Raw genomic sequence first — 23,142 nt, forward strand, 5'->3', positions numbered from 1 at the left:
TGCATAGGTTCTCTGCTAATGATGGGGAGCATAGTATGATTGTCTATTATGGGCAAATAATTAGAGGGGCAATTTTTAAAAATTATATTAATAAATGGAAGATGAATAAAGTGATTTATCCACTCAAAGACCGTTTAGGGTGATGTAGAATTAAAACAAAAAGAAAAAATCAACCGAATAAACTATGGAAAGCTCAAAAAGACAGTCTGGTGAAACTGAAACAATGAAACAAGTGATCAATATGGAAATCACAAAGCAGTGTTAAGTCTTAGCGCCTCAGTGGAACAATGTTGTCTTCACCATTTGGAAGACAATAAAGAGAAGGCTAACCTAACCTCACTACTCTATAGCATTTTGTAATGCTAGAGTTCATCATAATGTTTCTTAATGCTAGGAAAAGTTGAAAGCAACAGGAAAAGAGGAAAACCACATATTAGATGGGTTGATTCCATAAGAGAAGATGCAGCCTTGAGTTTGCAGGAGCAGAGAAGGGACATTCTGGATATCACTCATTCATAAAATCCCATAAGTCAGACGTGACTTGACAACAGCAACAACAGCCTAGCTTCCCTGGTGAAGGATTACAGAACTTGGGTGCTGCTATGAAAACATCTCTGACCCATCTCAACTCATACATGTTTGGTGCAAGAGACTGAGTTGTGTCTCTTGTGTCTCTAGTCACGGCTGCTTTTCTCTTTTGTTCTCGAAACATTTTAACCTCAAATTCAAAACGAGTGAGTCCTGAAAGGGGAGAATTTCTTATTCCTGTTTCCTGAATAAGGAATGACTCAGACATTTTGCTACCTGAGGTGGAGGAGAAGGAGACACTCTCCTTCCCCCTTTCATGTACAGAAACCATAATGACTTTCAGTTTGGTATTATGTTCACACTGGTGACAGGCAGCATCCTCCACTAGCCCCTGAAGGCGAAGGCGTCAGGTTAACTTGGGGGTTAGAGGATAGATGACCTGAGGTAATCCTCTCCTTCTGCTGCAGACAACTGGGTAATAACACTGCTTTCCTGTCCTAAGGAGATCATGTATAGAAGAATGTAAGAGGGAAAAAATGTATATCACTGAAGGACAATATTTGTGATCAGAATTAGAGAACTGAATGAGTTATTTCCATTGGGATGACAAGAGCTTGGGCTTCACAACTGCTTCTTGTCATCAGATTGGTTAACAGAAACAGTGGGATAGCACCATAATGTAAACTGTTTATTATATAAGAAAGAATACATTTGGAAACTAACAATGTTCTTTCCCCCCTTAATTTTAGCTGAAGGGAAGAAGCATCTAATAGTCACCTGGTGCTATTTTCCCACTAGATTTAGGAACTACTGGCTGGAGCGGGGAGGGGTGTTTAATATTTGCTTTTGGCATCATACTCCATGTGATTTTTCAGGTTCTGTAGCAAAGGTCTGGCACACATACATCTGGAATAAGAAGTATGGGCTATGGAAACTTTACCTTGAGTTTGCAAGGAAAACACTCTGTCTATTGCATGCCTTTCATCTTATATTTACCCAAGAAATTTCCAGATGTAGCTAAATAGTCTTCAAAGGCTCACATGGGAACATTACTCAGCCATATGAATGAAAGCAAAAAAAAAAGATGGTTTTTTTCCCTCACTGATAGCAATTTGTGACCAACAGTCACAAATTGTTAATTTACTGGATAATCTCCACTGGAAGTACTATTTCTACATGGATGATGCAACAAAGACAACATAAAAATTGTCTAAAACCAAAAATTAAATTAAGTGACCCCAAACCCAACTTGAGCCAGACATCCTGGAGAGTGAAGTCTAGTGGGCCTTAGAAAGTCTGGCTAACAACAAGGCCAGTGGAGGTGATGACACTCCAGTTGAACTATTTAAAATCCTAAAAGTTGATGCTGTTAAGGTGCTACGTTCAATATGCCAGAATGTTTGGAAAACTCAACAGTGGCCAGAGGATTGGAAAAGATCAGTCTGCATCCCAATCCCAAAGAAAGGCAGTGCCAAAGAATGCTCCAACTACCGTACAATTGCACTCATTTCACACGCTAGCAAGGTTATGCTCAAAATCCTACAAGATAGGCTTCAGCAGTATGTGGACCGAGAACTCCCAGAAGTACAAGCTGGATTCCGAATGGGCAGAGGAACTCGAGACCAAATTGCAAACATGCGCTGGATTATGGAGAAAGCCAGATAGTTCCAGAAAAATATCTACCTCTGCTTCATTGACTATGCAAAAGCCTTCGACTGTGTGGACCACAGCAAACTATGGCAAGTCCTTAACGAAATGGGAGTGCCTGACCACCTTATCTATCTCCTGAGAAATCTATAGGTGGGACAGGAAGCAACAGTTAGAACTGGATACGGAAACACTGATTGGTTCAAAATTGGGAAAGGAGTACAACAAGACTGCATATTGTCTCCCAGCTTATTTAACATATGCAGAATACATCATGCGAAAGGCCGGACTGGAGGAATCCCAAACCGGAATTAAGATTGCCGGAAGAAATATCAACAACCTCAGATATGCAGATGATACCACTCTGATGGCAGAAAGTGAGAAGGAATTAAAGAACCTCGTAATGAGGGTGATAGAGGAGAGCGCAAAAATGGTCTGTGGCTCAACATCAAAAAAACTAAGATCATGGCCACTGGTCCCATCACCTCCTGGCAAATAGAAGGGGAAGATATGGAAGCAGTGACAGATTTTACTTTCTTGGGCTCCATGATCACTGCAGATGGTGACAGCAGCCACGAAATTAAAAGACGCCTGCTTCTTGGGAGGAAAGCGATGACAAACCTCGACAACATCTTAAAAAGCAGAGACATCACCTTGCCAACAAGAGTCCGAATAGTCAAAGCTATGGTTTTTCCTGTAGTGATGTACGGAAGTGAGAGCTGGACCATAAAGAAAGCTGACCGCCGAAGAATTGATGCTTTTGAATTGTGGTTCTGGAGGAGGCTCTTGAGAGTTCCCTGGACTGCAAGGAGAACAAACCTATCAGTTCTAAAGGAAATCAACCCTGAGTGCTCACTGGAAGGACAGATCCTGAAGCTGAGGCTCCAGTACTTTGGCCATCTTATGAGAAGAGAAGACTCCTTGGAAAAGACCTTGATGTTAGGAAAGTGTGGCGGCAAGAGGAGAAGGGGACGACAGAGGATGAGATGGTTGGACAGTGTCATCAAAGCAACCAAGATGAATTTGACCCAACTACGGGAGGCAGTGGAAGATAGGAGGGCCTGGCGTGCTCTGGTCCATGGGGTCACGAAGAGTTGGACATGACTAAAAAACAACAACAACAAACCCAACTTTAACAAAGACATGATATTCTCCTAACAGCAGAATATGCAGGTTTGCTGTGTTGTAATAATTTTGGAAAGCATTTAGCTTCAGAAAATTCAGTGAATATACAATCTCACCTCTTGAATCAAGCTGTCACAGAAAACCCTTGAAGATATGACAAGTTGCTTCACAATTGAATGTCTAGTCTGAAGAAGGCGGTCTATGCAAACACTGTACAAGTCAGACAACTTAGCAGTGCAATGTCAGCCAAATCAACTTTTCATATCACTTGAACACTAAATGAATTAAGGTACAAAACATTAATTTTCAGCCCACAATGATGTCAGTCCAGCTACACCCCATCTTTCTTTGATTTGTCAGCTTTGTATCTCTGTTGTTCTTTCCACTGTAAACCATGTAAAACGTCTTAATGGTACAGAGGTTTTAGAAGTTATTCAAAGTGTAAACTTGTTCCAACAGAATAATAATTTTTTCAGAGGCTGGCTTTCATCACCTAGGTAGCTGTTGATGTGAACACAGACAGCATTCAAATATTAAAGTTGCTAGTGCAGACTTAACAATAGCCTTTCTAATAGCCCGCTTATTCACGTCTTTGTCCTTATGAACTTCTGTGCACCTTTCAAAAAAATGACATAACACATCACTGTGCATGCATGATTTTTCAGGAGTTTGTGAAGAACTCAGGAAATCTAAGGGACATTTTGCCTGACACACATCTGGTGCAAACTTGCCACTGCAGATTGAATGGCTGTTGATAAGGCTCCAGATATCCCTATATTTAGGATATACAACATGGTGAAGTACAGATGTTTTGAGACTAAAACTCATGGAATCTCCAATTGTTGCTCATCTCACAGCTAGATTCCTTGACCGTTGGCCATATTGCTGAGGTCTATAGGAAGTGTCCCACTGCTGAACCTATCCTGCCAGCAAGTGATGTAAGCAACAGGCAGGCATGGGTAAACTTATAGGAGGGTTTCTGGGCAGTGCAGTAAGGATTAGGTATTTTACAAGGCAACATGCAAGTACAACAAGGTTGCCGGTCCTGAGCATTCAATTCTCCTCATTTTGATTTGAGCCTGAAAAAACAAAAAAAGTTTGTGTGCAGGGAAGGTAAGCTGTAAGCAATCAGCTCACCTCTGCACATTGCGTAAAGCAGTTTTTCATTGTAAGGAAAAGAAACAGGTGGAAGGTCCTCTGGTCAACGTGCTGTTCCCTATCTCCCAAGAGACTGAAGGGTTCAAAACCTGCAGCTCACCCATTGATACTGGCAGAGAGATGATGGAAGAAGGGAGTTTCCCATGCCCATAAGCCTAGGGAAAGAACAGGGACTAGACAGCAAGGATTCTTCGAAGGCGGGGAATAAAAAGAGAGGAGGTGCAAGTGTGTTTTGGTGGAAATGTGAAAGGAATGGCCAGCTGTAGTAATAGAAACAGAGGAGGAAGATGAAGAAAAAAGAGAAGTAGAGGTGATGATGAGAGAAGTAATACTGGTAGATGAAAAGGAGGAAGAGTTAGTGCAAAAGGCAGGCGTGGAAGTCAAAGGAGAGAAGGAGGAGAGAAGGCGGAGAGCCTAGAAGAACCCAAACTCCCAGAGGGATGGGAATGGATAATGAAAGAGGACACCTGGACAGGCAAGTGGCTAAGAGAAAAGGTTCCCAGTGAAGAAACTGAACAGCAACACAGACAGGAAGTGCCCTGCAAACCTTCTGATTGGGGAGAACAAAAGAGGCAGGAGAGACATAACAGAGTGGGGTCAAAGTCAGAAGAGGGGGCCCACCTAAGCCCTGTATGACTGGATGGAACTTGCAGCATGCGGTTGGGAATGAGCCAAAAACTATATACTGAGATGGAGAAGATGGTGCAGGAGAAAGAGGAGAAAAGAGGGGGCAAGTTGGCACCCCATCCCTGTTGCAATTCCCTGTGTGCCACAGAATGTCATCCCCTCCTTTTGAAGGAGGAGAAGGAAATGTAGACTTTAGGGACTCTGAACAAAGGACCTGATTAGTCTGTAGGACTTTGTGTTCACCCCATTGGTGATGATGCCCTCCAGATTTATAATTTATGTATTTTTAATTTAAGAAGTATCCTCACATGAAAAACACATCTATTTCTTCTCAGATTGGCATAAAAACTATTTAAGAACAGATTATATTTTGATGTTAGTGTCCTGGAGGCCTCTCATCTCAGATGTTAAAACGGGAGCTTTCACAGCTTCAGCCTCTGCACCAGTGGGCAAACATCCTGCCACCTCCTAGACAAAAAGACACAAATCTTTCTCATGGACTGTGAAACTAGCTTCAAAGAGCAGGAACTAAAGACAGACTAAGACAGCCATGTAGTCATAATCATATCAAATTAATTTTTGTTAAATTGATTCTAAAAACAAAGTTAATTTAAAAAAACCCTCTACAGAATACAGACTGAAGCCAAATGAAGTTGGGTGGTTTCAGGAGAAGTTCTGTAATAATTTTCCTTGACCTCTTTCCCCCATCTTATTTAACTCAATCATATCCAGCAATCAATCACCACGGCACTGGCAGCTGGCCAAAATTATATTCCTTAAAAACGGGAGGAAAGACCCTTTAGAAACTGACCCCTGACAACCAATTCAGTTAATTAATCAAGATGCTAAATTATCTAAAGGATATTAGCAGACAGACTGGGACTACGTACAAAGATTTACAGAGCAAGCGAACAACTCGGATTTTAAAAATGAAGACAAATTTTGGATTGAATTAAACACTGTTTAATATAGCTCAAAAACGACAAAGAGGCTTTTGCTGTCACTTTGCTTAACACCACATAAAGCTTCACAGTTTGAAATGTAATTTTTTTTGGTGGAGGTATGTAAGACAATGGAAATATAACTTCTCTGACTGTTCTTTCAGTGTTTTTATTTTAAATTATTTATACCTCACCTTTCTCCCCATGAAGACCCAAGACCATGCCATATAATACAAATGAACAGTTTGGACTTGACTTAGGTTAATACTGCCAAGGAATTAAACAGGAATGTCGAATATCCCGCCCCCTCATTTTCTGTCTTTCCAATATGTTGTTGTTTAGTCGTTAAGTCATGTCCGACTCTTCGTGACCCGCAGACCAAAGCACACCAGGCCCTCCTGGCTTCCACTGCCTCCCGGAGTTTGGTCAAATTTCCAATACAACCCTAAACAATATCATTTGAGAGGATTCTATAGAATAGGGGATAAAGTTGAAAAGACAAAAAGGCTAACAAATCTATTCACCAATGACACTGCTATCATGGTATCCAATTTGAAGTGTTCCATTTAGAGAGTTCTAAACCTTACTAGTGTATGATCTCAAAATTTCTCAGAATGTCTCTCCCAGAAATCATCTACTCACTTTACTCACTCTTTTCAGTCCATGATGCTAAACATGGCCACACTAAGGGAATCCAGAAAGATGAAGACATGGCATTGGGCTTTCTCAGTGGTGGCCCCCTATTCTCTGGAATAAGTTAACAGCAGAGATAAGGCAGACTCCATCCCTTCTTATGTTCAGAAAACTGTTAAAAACATAACTTTGCAAAGTTGCTTTTGACAACTGAATTTTTCGGATGTTGTTTCTATTAACATTTTATTTTTCTTCTAGTTTTTTCTTTTCTTTTCTATTTTTTTCTTTTTTTGTATTTTTTATTTTTTATAAGGGATAACAAAAAGGAAAAGGGAATTGGGATTGATGAGGAAGAGGGGAGACAATAAAGAAAGGTTACTTACCTGTAACGATGGTTCTTCAAGTGGTCATTCTGTGAATTCACACAAAGGGTTAATACCAGCGCCAGCGTTGGGCCTCTCGGAACGTTTTCTAGCTGCAAGAGAAAAGTAACAATGTTTAGGACTACCCCTACTGCGCACGCCCAGCCTAACCGTCCCTCAGTTCCATTTGTCCGCCATAGGCCCTCGAGTCATAGAGATGCCAGTGACAGACAGACAGAGGGGAGGCCGGGCGGGATTGTGTGAATTCACAGAATGACCACTTGAAGAACCATCGTTACAGGTAAGTAACCTTTCTTTCTTCATCGTGGTCTTCTGTGAATGCACACAAAGGGTGATTAGCACGCTTACTAACCGGATGGTGGGCTGTCACTGAAGAGCCGATGCTAGCACTGCCCTCCCGAATTTGGTCTCCTCTTTTGCCCTCACGTCCAATCTGTAGTGGGTTATGAAGGTAGAGGCATTGGACCACGTAGCGGACCGGCAGATGTCGGGCAGGTCGACGCCACGAAGTAAGGCAGTGGATGAGGCAACAGCCCGGGTGGAATGGGCTTTAAGTCCCTGTGGAGGATCTCTGTGGTTGAGCTCGTAGGCCAGGGCGATGGTAGATACGAGCCACCGAGAGAGCGTGGACGGCGAGGCCGGGCAGCCCTTCTTTGGGCCGAAGTAGCAAAGAAAGAGTCTGTTGGCCAGGCGAAAGTCCTTGGTCCTGGACACGTAAAAAGCTAAGGACCGTCGAACATCAAGCATGTGGAGCATGCGTTCAACATCAGTTGTCGGAGACGGAAACAAAGTTGGGAGAATAAGTGGCTGATTGACGTGGAAGTCGGAGACCACCTTGGGAAGAAAAGATACGTCCAGGTAAAGCATAACCTTGTCTTTAAAGAATTGAAGAAAAGGTTGGTCATGACGGAGAGCTGCCAGCTCGCTAGCTCGACGGGCAGAGGTGATAGCTACTAGGAATAGCGTTTTTAAAGAAAGCATCTTGAGGTCACAGGTAGCCATGGGTTCAAATGGGGCTCTGGATAGGGCGTGCAGAACCAAATGTAGGGACCACTGAGGGAGTGGAGGACGAACGGGAGGTCGGAGGTTAGAGAGACCCCTCAAAAACATCCTGACAGTGGGATGGGAGAAAAAACGGGAAGAGGGAGAAGCTCTGGGTTGGAAAAAGACAACCGCAGCCAGGTACACCTTGATAGTAGAGACAGACAGGTGGAAATCGAACAGGTAACGGAGATACTGCAGAAGTGTAGACAGAGACACAGGGGAAGAGGCGAGATCCCTCTGCTGGGTAAATTTCAGAAAGCTTTTCCACTTGTAGGCATACAAGCGAGACGTGGAGGGCTTGATGGCGTTGGTCAAGACCTCCTGAATTTCTGGACGATCCTCCACGCCGTCAGATGGAGCGTGTCGAGGTCGGGGTGAAGGACTTCGCCTGCTTCCTGGGTCAGTAGGTCCGGCCATATCGGAAGGGTTACTGAGTCCACAGCCATGCTGACTAGAGTGGGGAACCACACTTGGCGAGGCCAAAAGGGTGCGATGAAAATGGCCGGAGTCATTGAACGTCGGAGTTTGATCAAGGATCTCTGTATCAACGGGATCGGTGGAAACATGTACAAGAGACCCTGGTTCCATGGAATCATGAACGCGTCGCCGAGCGAGTGGCGACCGAGACCTGCCCGGGACGCATACCGGGAGCATTTGGCGTTGTGAGGGGATGCGAACACGTCCAGCACTGGGGTCCCCCATTGGCGGCAAAGGTCCTGGAAGACCAGAGGGTTTAACTCCCATTCGTGAGTCTGATAATGAAGCCTGCTCAGAGTGTCCGCCACTGTGTTGTCCTCCGTGGCTACATGGATGGCCACAGGGTAGATATGATGACGGTAACACCATTCCCAAAGGAGGATGGAGAGATACAGGAGTGAGTGAGAGCGGGTTCCTCCCTGCTTGTTGACATAGTGCATTGTGGTAGTGTTGTCCGTCACCAGCTGAACTCCGCGGCCGCGCAGGAGAGGAAGGAAGGACCTGAAGGCCTTGATAACCGCCAGCAGTTCCAGGTGATTGATGTGGAACATGGCTTCCTGTGGTGTCCAGAGGGCGTGAATGGTGCGACGCCCGCAGTGCGCCCCCCAGCTGGACGGACTGGCGTCCGTTGTAACCTGAACGGTGAGACGGAGTGGACGAAAGGGCCGGCCAACCGTGAGATGGGGTGTGTACATCCACCACTGGAGCTGTCTGGTAAGCTCCGGGGTGACACGAAGGCGTTTCCTCTGACTGTCCCTCATAGGGTCGAAAAGGGTGAGGAACCATGATTGGAGCGACCGGAGTTTGAGGCGAGCGTGCGCTAGCGCCGGCGTTGTAGAAGACATCAGGCCGAGGAGGTGTTGGGCGTGATGGGCTGTCACCCGAGCACCGGGGAGAAATTTCCTGATGGCTCGTTGGATCTTGTGTATTCTCTCTGAGGGAAGAAAGACTCGACCCTTTACAGCGTCCAAACAGACTCCTATGTATTGAACTGTTTTGGAGGGAATGAGCCGAGACTTCTGTTTGTTGACAGTGAGACCGAGATTGGAGAGAAGATACAGGATGAACTTTGTGTCTTTCAGGGACTGCCTCCGCGAGGTGGAGACGACGAGCCAATCGTCCAGGTAAGGGTAAACGTGAATGCCCCTGAGACGAAGGTAAGCTGCCACCGGAGCCATGACCTTGGTGAAGGTCCGGGGAGCTGTGGACAGGCCGAATGGCAAGGCCTGGAATTCGTAGATTGTGTCCTGAAAGATGAACCGAAGAAACTTGCGGTGGTCGGGGTGGATAGTGACGTGAAAGTATGCGTCCTTGAGATCTATGAGGACGAACCAATTGTTGTTCTTCAGCAGGTGCATGATGGACTCTAAGGTGAGCATCCGAAAACGTCTGGGTCGCAGGTAAGTGTTTAGGAGTCTTAGATCGAGGATGGGCCTTATGCCTCCTCCGCTTTTTGAGACAGCGAAGTAGCGGGAGTAAAACCCGCATTGTATGTCGCGGGGTGGTACTGTAGAGATGGCATCTTTTTCCAAGAGAGATGATATTTCTTCCTCGAGCGAGGAGTCGAAGGGAGAATGAGTTATGAAACCTAGCGGAGGAGATCTTATAAACTCCAGCTGGTAACCGTGCTGAATAATTTTCAGAGCCCAAGTGTCGTTTGTGATGACAGACCAGTTGTGAAGAAACGGTTGAAGACGGGTGGTAGGTGGTGAATGGGTGAAAACGGGGGGCCGAAAGTCAAAGATACTGTTTTTGTTTCCTGCCAGGTGGCTTAAAGGGTTGGCGGCGATGGGGAGGACGAGGGCGGTATCCTTGATAGCCCTGGACAGAAGAAGAGGACTGGCCAGAGCGCTGCTGAGGTAGGTGCTTGTAAGGACGGTATTGTTGGGAAGATTGATACTGTCCATAAGATTTACGCCATTGAGGGCGTCGCTGTCTAGATTGAGACTGAACAGAATAGGATTTAGCAGTTCTCTTAGCCTTGTGAAGGTCCTCCAAATGGGAGTCGGTCTTTTCGTTGAACAGCCCGGTAGCGTCGAAGGCGAGGCTCTCAACCTTTGACTTGACGTCCTCCATTATGTCAGCAGAACGGAGCCAAGCGTGGCGCCGGATAGAGATGGCAGACATGAGGACTCTGGCAGAGATTTCTGCTGCATGTCTGATGGAAAGACGTTCATACTTGGATACCGTCTGAGCTTCCTCATAGGAATTAAGAAAAGCTTGCCGGGTGTCTTCAGGTATCATTTTCAACCCCGGCAAAAGCTTGAGCCACAATTGTTTGTGATAGGCTCCGAAAACAGTTTGATAATTTATGACTCGAAGTAGCAAGGTGACAAGGGAGTAGATTTTTCTGCCGATGAGTTCCAGCTTTTTACCCTCCTTGTCAACTGGGGTAACATGGGCTTTAGCCGAAGGCCTTGAACAACTTGTCTCAACAATGAGTGAGTTTGGAATGGGATGCTTGAGCAGAAAATGAGTGTCAGCCCCATGAATCTTGTAGAAGTGCTCTGTGCGACGAGGGACATTAGGTGTAGTCGCAGGCTGAGCCCAGAATTCCTTGATGGCCTCCATAACCACAGGCACAAAGGCTATACTGGGGGGAGCGGTACTGTCCTTCTTGATGTCCCCAAAGAACAAGTCCTCTCCGGGAGGCGAAGGGAGATTCAAGTCCAATTTGAGGGTCTTGGCAAGCCTGGACATCATCTGAGAGTAAGAAGAAAAATCCTCAGATGGAGAAGGGGCGTGAGTATCGCCAGTATCGGAAAGCACCAGATCACCCGGAGGTAAATCATGCGGTGGCAAGGGAGGGGGTTGTTCCTGGTCGGAGTCAGAAGACCGCTCCGTGGACACCTCATCTGGATCAGAGGAGAAGACATCCCTCTTCTTCTTTGGAGGGGGCTTCTCGATGCCGACCTGCGTTGTCGGGGGTCGAACTGGGACCACGGTTGGCGCCGAGGTGGAAGGGGCCGGTTGCGGCGGAGGGGCAACCGGTAACGCAGGAGGCTGGTCTCTGGGTCGAATAGCCCGGCGTCGGCGTCGAGGTCGGGTCGACTCCGAAGAAGAAGACACATATATGTACCGGATCTTTTTGCGGTACCGGTCTCGAGATGCGGATGTTGAAGACGAAGAAGGAGACCTCGAACGGTCGTGTCGACGTCGATGGTGCTTACGACGCTTAGGGCGGTCGGAATCCGCCGAACGGGAAGAAGAAGATCGACGTCGATGTTTGCTACGACGTCGATGAGAACGGTGCTTCTTCTTAGAGCGTTTACGCTTAGAAGATTTCGAGTCCGAGCGATCGCCAGAGTCGGACTGAGTGGAAGCTCGATGCCTCTTCTTTGATCGTTTCCGTCGAGGAGACTTCGACCTCGAGCGGCCGGAAGAAGGGGACCGACTCGGGGAGCCATGCTTCTCCGTGCGAGAACGTTTGCCTCGAGGAGATTTCGACCTGGAACGCACAGGTGATCGAGGTATCTTCTCTCGAGGGGATCTCGAGTCCGAGTGTACGGACGAGATCGACACGGGAGGCGACCCCTGGCCCGCAGGAAAGGGGCTATGTGGGGCAGAAGCGAGGCCAGTAGTGACAGCGACTAACTGGCTCGGTGTCGGGGAAGACCTTCCCGAAGGCGGTATCACTTCAGTACGTCGAGAAGGAGGAGGAGCGGGTGCCTCGGACGAGGCCCCGAAGCGCCTCGACAACTCCTCAAGAATCGGTGATGGGATGGAACCCGAGCTCGGAGAAAGCGGGATGGAAGTCATTTTAAGCTGGGCGGCCGCCTTAGCTTTGGACGATTTCGACGGCTTAGCTTTCGGAGCCGGAGGCTCGGGGTTCGAAGCAGGAGCGGCCGATTTCGACGACGCGGATTTTTTCGACATTTTGGAGACTTTAGAGACGACTGACTGAACAGGAGCTGCTCGAGAAGTGGAAGCCATTTCCCCCTCCGAGGGCGCCGTGGAAGACAACGTTGACTCCCACAGATGAAGTTTAAGGCGCTGTTGGCGAGCTTTGAGAGCGGCCTTAGTGAAGGCTTTGCAGTGTGGGCAAGCTTTGGGATTGTGCGACTCGCCCAAACAATACAGGCAAGTATCGTGGCCGTCCTGATGAGGAATTTTGCGGTCGCACACCACACACCTGCTGAACGGCCCGGAAGGGGACATAGGGCAGTAAGGAAACCGAAACGACAAGTCCTAGGATAAGGCAGAGCAGTCCGAAATCAGTCCGAATAAAGCCAGAAAAACACACCGGGTCGTCAAGTTGAAGGGAAAAAGCGCTAGGGTAGTCCGAGAGCGAAGCTAGGTCAAAAGCCAAAAAATCAGATATATCGCAGTAACGCAGCTAAGACGAGAGGCTCCAAACCGCTAGGCGGAAAAATGGAACTGAGGGACGGTTAGGCTGGGCGTGCGCAGTAGGGGTAGTCCTAAACATTGTTACTTTTCTCTTGCAGCTAGAAAACGTTCCGAGAGGCCCAACGCTGGCGCTGGTATTAACCCTTTGTGTGCATTCACAGAAGACCACGATGAAGAACATACTTTCATCTATTCTGTACCTATTGCCATATCAAGATTTTAAATTATTCTATTTACTCTTTTCTGCCTTCTAGATTCAGTTCTCCTTTCAATATGTACTGTTCACAATCTGCCTGTTGATTCTGTCCACTTGTTAAATAGATCCCATCTTTCTGTTGCCTTTTTCTATTTTTTTCTTGAAGTGCCATATTATTATACAGCATGTATTGCCACGTGGGGTCTTCGAGATTTGCAAGTTTTAACTTTTTAAACTACCTAGAGTAGTGTGTGCACTAATGGGGCGGTATATTATAAAGATAAAGGGAATATGGGGTGTCATCAAGTATATATATACAGTAGTACGCCGGTTTACGAATGCCTCGGTTAACGTAATTTTCGGTTTACAAACAGAAATCCACTGAAAATAATGCTTTGGTTTATGATTTGTTTCCATAGTACAAAGCAAGTTTCCCCAGGATGCATTGTGCTTGGAGATTTATAGTGACGCCCCCATTCCTATGGCAAACCGTGTTTCGGTTTACAAATTTTTGCGTCATGTAACGTCCTGGGGAATGCATTAAATTCGTAAACAGAGGTATGCCTGTATGAATAAATATATATTTTTAGCACTCATAGGGATTGTCGGTATGTATCTGAAACAACTGGCATCTCCACAAAACATCACTTAAACATCTCCAAGTTGTAATTCAAAACTACCCTCATTCTAAGACAATAAATTAAAGTACAACCATTATTACATATAATGAAATAGATATTACTCCAATGGTGGAAAGAAACTTGACTTGGCTAAGGTGCACCACAACTATTAATATGTCATTTTTACTCAGTCATTTACTTATTTCAAACATCCCCTACAGGGCTAATTTCAAAAATTATTAGATACTAGCAAAATTATGCTTTACTTGTTAACAATAGTTCTGCACATTTACAGCCAACTCTATAAACTTCCCTGCTCAAACTAATGACAACCTTTCGAAAGTGGTAGGGACGGTATTAGTAGTGCTTTCCCATGCCTGTTCTAATTGAAGATGGGTATCAAAATTAAAACATCTATAAGACAATAATGACGAAGTCATATGGTTTTATCTACATAACTTTCAGGAGAAACAGATGCAACTATCTGCAAAACAATGGTTGACCATTAATACAGTACTATGTTCTTTCGCATCCCAAAGTTGTATAGTGGTATAGCTGCATAATTCATCATCATTATAGCTGCATCATTATCATCATCATCTTAGAATTGCAGAGCTAGAAGAGACCCTATGGATCATCGAGTCTAACCCTGTCAATGAGGCACAGTGGGGAATTAAATTCTCAACCTCATGTACCAATATGTATCTGCATACATTCAAAGAAATAAATCTATAATTCCAAGGGCTGGAGGCATCCCTTCTTGCTGCTCCCCTTCACAAGGACCTATGCTTTTGCTCCCAAGAATGCAGGAAGACAAGCTGGAAATCTGGGTGAACTAAGGTCAGGCAGATTGTTAGACTACATTGTGTTCCTGTAATTTAACCAGTGACATCTTTGTTTCTCTATGACAGGAATAATGCAGATTATTACCATTACAAAAGAGGGAAGTCACTGATCAGTTTAAGGCTTCAAGTAGAACTTTGCTGGGGTAAAAAACCCAACAACAGCGTGTTGGATTTTGGCTGAGAGGGGACAAGGAAGTCTGAGAGGGGAAAAATCAGCTAAACTGACCCAGGACCTGTGGTGACCTTTTCAGGGTTTGCTTGTTTTTAGAGAAATACAAGCAGTGGAAATGGGAAGTGTCTGAAGTTGATTGCAAAAATGATTCTAGGGGAGATTCATGTAAACATTTTCAATTCAGGTGGCTTTTGCAATCAAATTCCATTCACCCAGTAATTTCCCTGCATGGCAGAAATAACCCTTAATCACCGCTGCCTGACATATCATGCTGCTATGATCAACCTCAATCTCCCAAATACTTTTCCACAAAACCCTTAAGACACAAGGTTGGATAGCAACAGTGAATCACAAACTGCAATGTTTTCATATACTGCTTGCCCTCAGTTCCATAGTGAACAACATGGGTTTAACTAGACTTGACTACATTACATTGGAAACAAACAAGAAGAACTCAACATTTTAATTCAGGAGGGTAAGTATGACTTGATAGAAATAACTGAAACTTGGTGGGATGACTCCCATGACTGGAATACAGCAACTGAGGGATATAAACTGATCAAAAGGAACAGAGAGAATAAAAAGGGAGGTGGAGTGGCAGTATATGTCAAAAATACACATTCCTGCACAGAAATACAGGAAGAGGAGAGTGGCTGTTCCATCAAGAGCATCTGGATCAATCTAGTTGGGGCAGAAAACAAAAGGAACTTGGTAACTGGAATCTACTATGGACCAGCCAATCAAAGAGAGAAAGAGGATGAAACTTTTGAAAAACAAATTGCAGGGTTTTCAAAGAGACATGACGTAGTAGTGATGGGAGATTTCAACTATCCAGATATATGTTGGAAGGCAAATTCTGCTAAGTATGGCCCTTCCAATAAATTCCTGGCTTGTGTGGCTGATACCTTTCTCCTACAAAAAGTGGAAAAAGAAACTAGAGGATTTGCTATTCTTGACTTGATTCTGACCAACAAAGATGACTTGGTGGGGGAAGAGGCAGTAAAGGGAATTCTAGGTGAGAGTGACCATGTTCTTGTAGGATTCTTGATTTCAAAGGAAACGAAAGCATTTCTGGACATCACACTTCAAGAAGGATGCTAACAAATTGGAACAAGTTCAGAGGAGAGCAACAAGGATGATCAGGAGGTTGGAAACCAAGCCTTATGAGGAAAGGCTGAAAGAATTGGGCATGTTTAGCCTTGAGAAAAGAAGACTGAGGGGTGATATGATAGCATTTTTGAAATATCTGAAAGGCTGAGGAGGGGCAAGATCTGTTCTCAATCATCCCAGAGTGCAGGACATGCAACAATGGGCTCAAGTTAAAGGAAGCCGGATTTTGGTTGAATATCAGGAAACAGTGGTCCCCAACCTTGGGCCTCCAGATGTTCTTGGACTTCAACTCCCAGAAATCCTGGCCAGCAGAGGTGGTGGTGAAGGCTTCTGGGAGCTTTAGTCCAAGAACATCTGGAGGCCCAAGGTTGCGGACCACTGTCAGGAAAAGCTTCCTAATTGTTAGAGCAGTACAACAGTGGAACCAGTTATCTTGGGAGTTGGTGAGTGCTCCAACACTGGAGGCATTCAAGAAAAACTTAGATAATCACCTGGCAGATGTGCTTTGATTGTATTCCTGCATGGAGCAGGGGGTTGGACTTGATGGCCTTGTAGGCCCCTTCCAACTTCACTTTTCTATGATTCTATGAACCATACATACACAAAAAAGGTGGAGATACTGATTGTATTCTGTGGACAAGAATTACTTCTCCATCAAAGGAGGGAAGATTCAAAATGAACCAGGAAGTCCTTTCTTCAGATAAACTATATTTCTCCCTCCCATTTTAAAAGTCTGTCTCTAGTCATGGTGCAAGTTATGACCTATAAGCCCAGTTTAATACTTCAATTCTTGCTGGAATGTCTCTACTGGTTCCACCTGCTCCTCTCAATCCATGTTGCTAAAAGTGTGCAGGCCGAAGAAGGACAAAAAGATGACGACAAGGAATCGGGCCTTTTCGGTGGTGGCCCCAGTCTCTAGAACAAGTTACCAACTGAGATACTACAGAATCCTTCTTATGTTCGGAAATTGGTAAAAATAGAGTTCTTCAAAGCTGCCTTCAACAGCTGACTCTCTAAGATGCTGCAATTTTTCCCCTCTTTTCTTTATCTATGAATTTTAGACTTTATAGTTGTGTATTGCTGTATTGTTTGAACACATGTTGTTAAGTGGGATCTTGTGGGGTTTTAAATTTTAGCTTGTAAACTACCCAGAATGATGCTTGAAGTAATGGGACCATTTATCACTCATTCAATCAATCAAATAAATAAATCACAGCATCAACTTCACTCCTTGGTTAACAGCACTGAAAGGCGGGACTGGGTTCACTTCTCACAAAATGACCTGGCAAAATAATGCCTGCATATCACACCTCCTATCTTTGGTTCAATAATCTGACAGATGATTTCAAAAAAGGTAAACAGCTGGGACTCTGAGCCAGCGAAAAGTCTAAATAAGGCACTGGATGGCACAGCTTCAATCAGAACTAACTGAACAATCAGCCGGTGCTACACTATGGAATTCATCAAATGAGAGATTCAGCATTTCACATTTTCAGAGTGGATCAATGAAGAAAAGAAAAAAAAAGACCACGTACATTCATATTCCTGTCCCAGATCTGGATGGATCCATCTTGGCAGCCAGCTGCAATGAGTTTGCCATCTCTGCTATATGTGCAGCTTGTGGGAATCACTCGTTTACCTTGAGCTGATCGTGGCTTAAACACACCTTTGTGTTTTTTGTCGTTGTTAATATCCCATGTTCGTACAGTTCTAGAAAGAAAGCAACAGAAGTAATAATTTGATGAAATATTTTCAGCTCTTTTAGGAAAAATAAATAGCAAAATTTATGCAAATACCACATTTTCATCATCATACAAATAAATCAGGAAACATAATTCATTCCATGTAACTGTTTAAAAATGCTCAATGCTGAAAGTTGCAAAGTAAAAAAGCAGAGACAAAGCATGTACTTCTTCCTTGTAGTATTAAAGTAAAGACAAGAATAGGACCATAGTAATGTAAATTTCTAACCAAGTCATTTCAGAAACTGATTTTTATTAAGTTTTCCCCTTAATGCTAAATGAGAGAGAAATGTTAATGCCAAATTAAGGTGGACAAGCTGCTGTTTTCCCATACACAAATCACAGAGCATCATTTTGGGGGGGGGGGGGGGAGATAAAGAAGAAAGAAAAAGAAGGAAAACATGTTGAAAATGACAGAAGATAAAATAAAATGCCAGATATTTAAAAAAGTTGGCTGAAGCCCCAGATATATACAGTATTTGATCACTGAACATAATCAGAGTACATAGGATTTTGCCTGCTATCCTATCTTTCAGCCTTTTAAAGATGGAAACATGCAGAAATTCACCACAATGGACTTTTGTGTGCAATCTTTATGCTCCTGATATCATGGTGAATGTGACTGTTTATAATTGAAGAGCAGAAAGAGGTTCAGTCCTGCTTACTCCTTTACATAGTATGAAAATATTTATGAGATTTCAACTTTTCTTTCCTCTTTATCATCTTTGATTTTGTTATTGTAGCAAGTAACCTACAACCATGGAAAACTGATCAATCAATCAGTCATCATCTACTGCACGTAAACATGATGCATGCAACTGATCTTGCAGGATTTGGTAGGATGAAGGCCATCAATACCTAAGTCATACTCTGGTACAACAGAAGGTAGGCTGTACTGCACAAAATACATGGTTGTAAAGGAAATATCCAAAATGAATGTATACAAAACACAGGAGAGTTTAGTGTAATTGCAAACCCTCCAAGATTTCACATGTGTAGACAAAAATATCTGGCTGTATGCATATCTTATCCACTATTCCTATAAAGCTCCTACAATGCCTGACACCACCAATCCCTTTTAAACATAGACTACTAGTTGCCTGCTGTGTTCTTGTATAAAACATGGTGAATGCATAAAGAAAACACCCATCCTAAAGAACTACTAGCTAAATTGGAGCATTTAATACTTTATCAAGCCGACCATGTCACCCAGAACACACTTAAGGTAAAGGTTCCCCTTGACATTTAGTCCAGTCGTGTCCAACTCTAGGGCGCGGTGCTCATCCCCATTTCCAAGCCATAGAGCCAGCATTTGTCTGAAGACAATCTTCCGTGGTCACATGGCCGGTGCGACTTAGACACGGAGCGCTGTTACCTTCCCACTGTGGTGGTCCCTATTTATCTACTCACATTTTTACATGCTTTTGAACTGCTAGGTTGGCAGGAGAGAACACACTTAGTCTTAACCTAATTTCAAGAGCTGAGCAGTATCAACTTGGTTAGTACTTAGATGGGGAACCATCAGAAATACTGGAGTTCTCAAGCTGAAATCCTGGAGAACTGCTGTCAGCCCGGGTTCATAATTCTGGACTACACAATCCAATGGTTTGGTTCAGTGTAAGGCAGCTTTCTCTGCTTTTATTGAGATGGTTCTTCTCTCCAGGATCTCCAATACCAATAAACTCATGCCAGGTCACCTTTGGGGAAACTGTGGCCCTGGGACTGTTTGTAAGACCAACTCTCCTCTGTTTACTCAACATGGAAAATGGTTAGGGATCTATTTCTAGAACTGGTCATTCTCATATTGGTTTCCTTACTATAGCTCCCAGTGACACAAGAAAGTTGATTCTCAGGGTTAATCAAATTTAAAGAGTAAGTAAAGTTTTATTGTATTCTCGAAGGCTTTCACAGCCTTGATCCAATGGTTGGTGTAGGTTTTTCAGGCTGTTTGGCCATGTTCCAGAACACGGCCAAACAGCCCGAAAATCCTACAACAACCAAAGTTTTCTTACGTGGTCATAGACCCAATTATACAGAGATAAATAGAGAGAATAAATAAGTAGTATAATATAAAATCTTGCTATAGCGTTTTGCAAATTCTCATAGCTGAAAATAAAAACTTAGTCACTGTGTCATTATTTGATTCTCTCCGGACAACAGAAACTTCAGATAGCCCGTGGGAGGTAGACCACCTTTAAAGAAAGATTGCAGCAAACCAAAAGGGGATTAGAGATGGAAGAGGACAGCAGTAATTTCCCTTTCTGCTCAGATTACATGCCTAACCATCCATTTACCAGGTAAAGCACTATTTTCAGTGAAGTGTGAAATTTACACATATCATGCAGATTTACATCTTTGTCCAGAATTAAAGTTATACCCAGAGGCAGTACAGGAGGAAGACATGGAAGACTGTGAAGCATATCTAACCATTGGAAAAACATGCAAAGAGCTGGGCTGGACCAGACTAATATTTATGTAGACTGGCATGCTATGCACACAGGGACCCGGCAGCTGTTTCAAGCACTGGCTCATGCCACTACCCTACACTTTCTTGTGGGCACTGAGATGATGCCAAAATAAAATGGAAGGAAGCATTCATACCACACTCAATAGCTTGGAACATGGGCCATATGTTTTTAAAAAAGTTGTCAAAGTAAATATTTTAAATAATTATGAGCCATGTGAAAATACATTTTTTTTAAAAAAAATTCTTAAAACTATAATTATAATGGCAACCAATATTCCCTCTAATTTTCAGCCCTGCTGAAGTACAGCTTTAATATTTTATTTATCTGTTTATTTTGTATCATTTGTAGACCACCTTTCCCTGGTGAGGGGACTCAAAGTGGCTCATGATGTTAAAGCAAGAAATACGAAAAACACAATAAATTACAGATTATAAAAGCAATTAAACGACAGTAATTCAGAATATTAAAAACTTTAAATGCAAATTCAGAATTGCCAAAAAAAAAAATCAGCATTCAAAGATAGCCATTAAAAGCCTGCCTGAAGAGGTGGGTCTTCAATTGTCAGTGGAAGGCTAAAAAAAAAAGGGGGGGTTAACCTAACCTCTCAGGGGAGAGCATTCCACAATCTGGGAGCAGCCAAAGAGAAGGTCCTATCCTGTCCTTATCAAACATGTCTGTGATGGCAATGGGACCAAGCAAAGGGCCTCTGCTGAGGTGGAGGCCAGCACTTTGAATTAGATTTAAGAAAGGCAAAAGGGGGATAACGGTTGGCCTAATGGCAAACAACTAGCCATTTTGACAGTCCAGTCATCCAGTTGGCTGTTTTGCATTTCAGCACATCTAGAAAGCCAGCAAGTCTTGGGACAGCTTGGGGAGTGGAATGTGTAGGAAGACAGTTTCCATTCGGGATCAGACAGAGACAAGCTGAGGAAATCTGGAGCCAAAGTGGGCCTTTAAACATATTGTGCTCCTCATATACTTGACAATGATTCATTGATGAAAGGCCTAGTTTTTAGAGTTACATTTTCCCCATAACCCATTACATAAATGACTTTTAAAAAGGGAGGAATGATGTGATAATTTCGGTTTTCACTATGTTTCTTAGATACACATCAAAACAGTTGAGAGTGAGGGAATGGGGAGGCAGACATAGAGGAACACAGGTGGATTGGTTAAATGATTCTACACACAAAAGATTTCTGTCTTTTCACAATGCTGACTTTGTTCCAGATTGTAACTCAAAAATCTTTTGGCACCCAATTCATACAAATATTTTAATATCTGGCAGGCCTAAAGAGCTAATTAATCATAAATAATAAAAAAGAAAGAAAGAATAAAGAAAGCAATGCGCACTTTGAACAAAGCTCACTCATTTAAGACTTCACAACCAATATTTGAGATCTAAGAATAGGCAATTGACTGCTTCTCTTGCCAAGACAAAGGCTACTGTATCAAAGCAAGCATTTTCTAAGAAGATAAGACTGTGAAAGCCAGGACAGAGAGTAGACTTTCTAATAGGTTTTGCAACACCAAGTGGACCACACATTAGCAAATTCATACAAGCTAGGAGACACTTAAAGTACACATGAACATAGATGCCAAGAGTTGTTTGGGTTGGCTAAATGGAAAGGTTGTCTGCAGTCCATAAATACATTGTTCCCTCCACAATCTGTACACATTCCACAATTTCTCTGGGTTTCATGTACAAATATTAATTATCTTGGCAATCTTCAAATAGTATTCATCTGGTATTGGCCTTCCCGTTATTGAAAAAGACCTACTGTACTGTTTTAACATACCAAAATTTTCAGACAGCAGCATTCCCTTGCTTATAACTCCAAGATGCTATTAGAAAAATTTTGTATGTTATATCCACATATTTGGGAGGAGGTGCTTTGCATGAGGCTGGGGAGAAGACCATTAAGTATGAGGAAGAGATAAGATAGGCAAAAAGAGGCAGAAAGACAAGCACAGAATAAAAAAAAAGGAACAGATAGATAAGGAGGGACCTGAAAAAAAGCTGGGTTTACTCTAACAACTAGGAGGCAACACTGCAAAATTACAGCAGATTGTCGAGGATTTACAATGGACCCTCAATTTACAGACTTTTCGAATTACAGACTTCTCTGGCCGCAAAATTTAGGTTCGACTTGCAGCCGTAGAACAGACCAGAAAAAAACCAAAATGGAACAAAAATGGAACAAAAACGGACGGTTACAGAATTAATCGGTTTTCAATGCATTGTAGGTCAATGGACACTCGACCTACAGACTTTTTGACCTGCAGCCACTGTACCAATACGGATTAATTCCCTAAGTAGAGGGTCCACTGTATATAGTTAAAAGCAGAGCATGTCCGGCATCCAAAGCTTCAGGAAGTTACTTCTTTGGATGGTAACTCCTAGAATTTCCTGCAAGTAAGGCCAGTAAGTGGTTTAGGTATCTGACTGCAGAGTCGGAGATTGGGAATTTGATTTCCCACTGTGCTTTCTGCAAGTAGAGCCAGTCTGTGTAGCCTTGGGCAAGCTGCAAAGTCCCAGGATATCCCCAGGAGAAATGGAATGGTAAATGAGTACGTTATCTAGAAAACCCTGGAAATGGATGCCGTCAATCAGAATTGACTTGATGGCACACAATTACTGTATTATAAGTGTTGGCTGACTAGCTCAGTGGTTTAGGTATCTGGCCATGGAGCCAGAGGTTGGGAGTTTGATTCCCCGCCGCAACCCCTATGAATAGAGTCAGCCTATGAGGCCTTGGGCAAGCTGCACAGCCCCAGGGCATCAACAGAAGAAGGGAATGGTAAACTATTTCTGATTCTCTCCTTAAAATTGACTTGATGACACATTATGATGATGATGGCCAGTAGGTGTATTGACTGGAGGATTCTAGAAATGGAAGCCCAAAAAGGCAATTTCTCCAAAATTTCCCAGCCCCTCACATTCATCTGAATCTTGGCTTTATCAGGCTATAACCAGCTAACTTGGATGAATTAATGTGTAGAACCTGCAATTCCCTTTTCTGTTCAGCTGTTTTGCAGATGGAGTGGATACAGAGGTGTGTTTGGAATCCAGACGTGT

At 43.5% G+C, this 23,142-nt stretch overlaps 1 protein-coding gene across 1 annotated transcript in view; it reads right to left on the reverse strand.

The window, feature by feature from the left end:
* WDR70 (WD repeat domain 70) overlaps positions 1 to 23,142 on the reverse strand; it is a 150,171-nt gene that overhangs the window by 55,533 nt on the left and 71,496 nt on the right. Inside the window, exon 10 of the mRNA XM_072992826.2 lies at positions 17,389 to 17,563. Within this exon, the coding sequence (XP_072848927.2) occupies positions 17,389 to 17,563 (175 nt within the window). The remainder of the gene's footprint in view (positions 1 to 17,388; positions 17,564 to 23,142) is intronic.

This window comes from Pogona vitticeps, chromosome 2 (genome assembly GCF_051106095.1).
Source record: "Pogona vitticeps strain Pit_001003342236 chromosome 2, PviZW2.1, whole genome shotgun sequence".
Taxonomy (NCBI): Eukaryota; Metazoa; Chordata; class Lepidosauria; order Squamata; family Agamidae; genus Pogona; species Pogona vitticeps.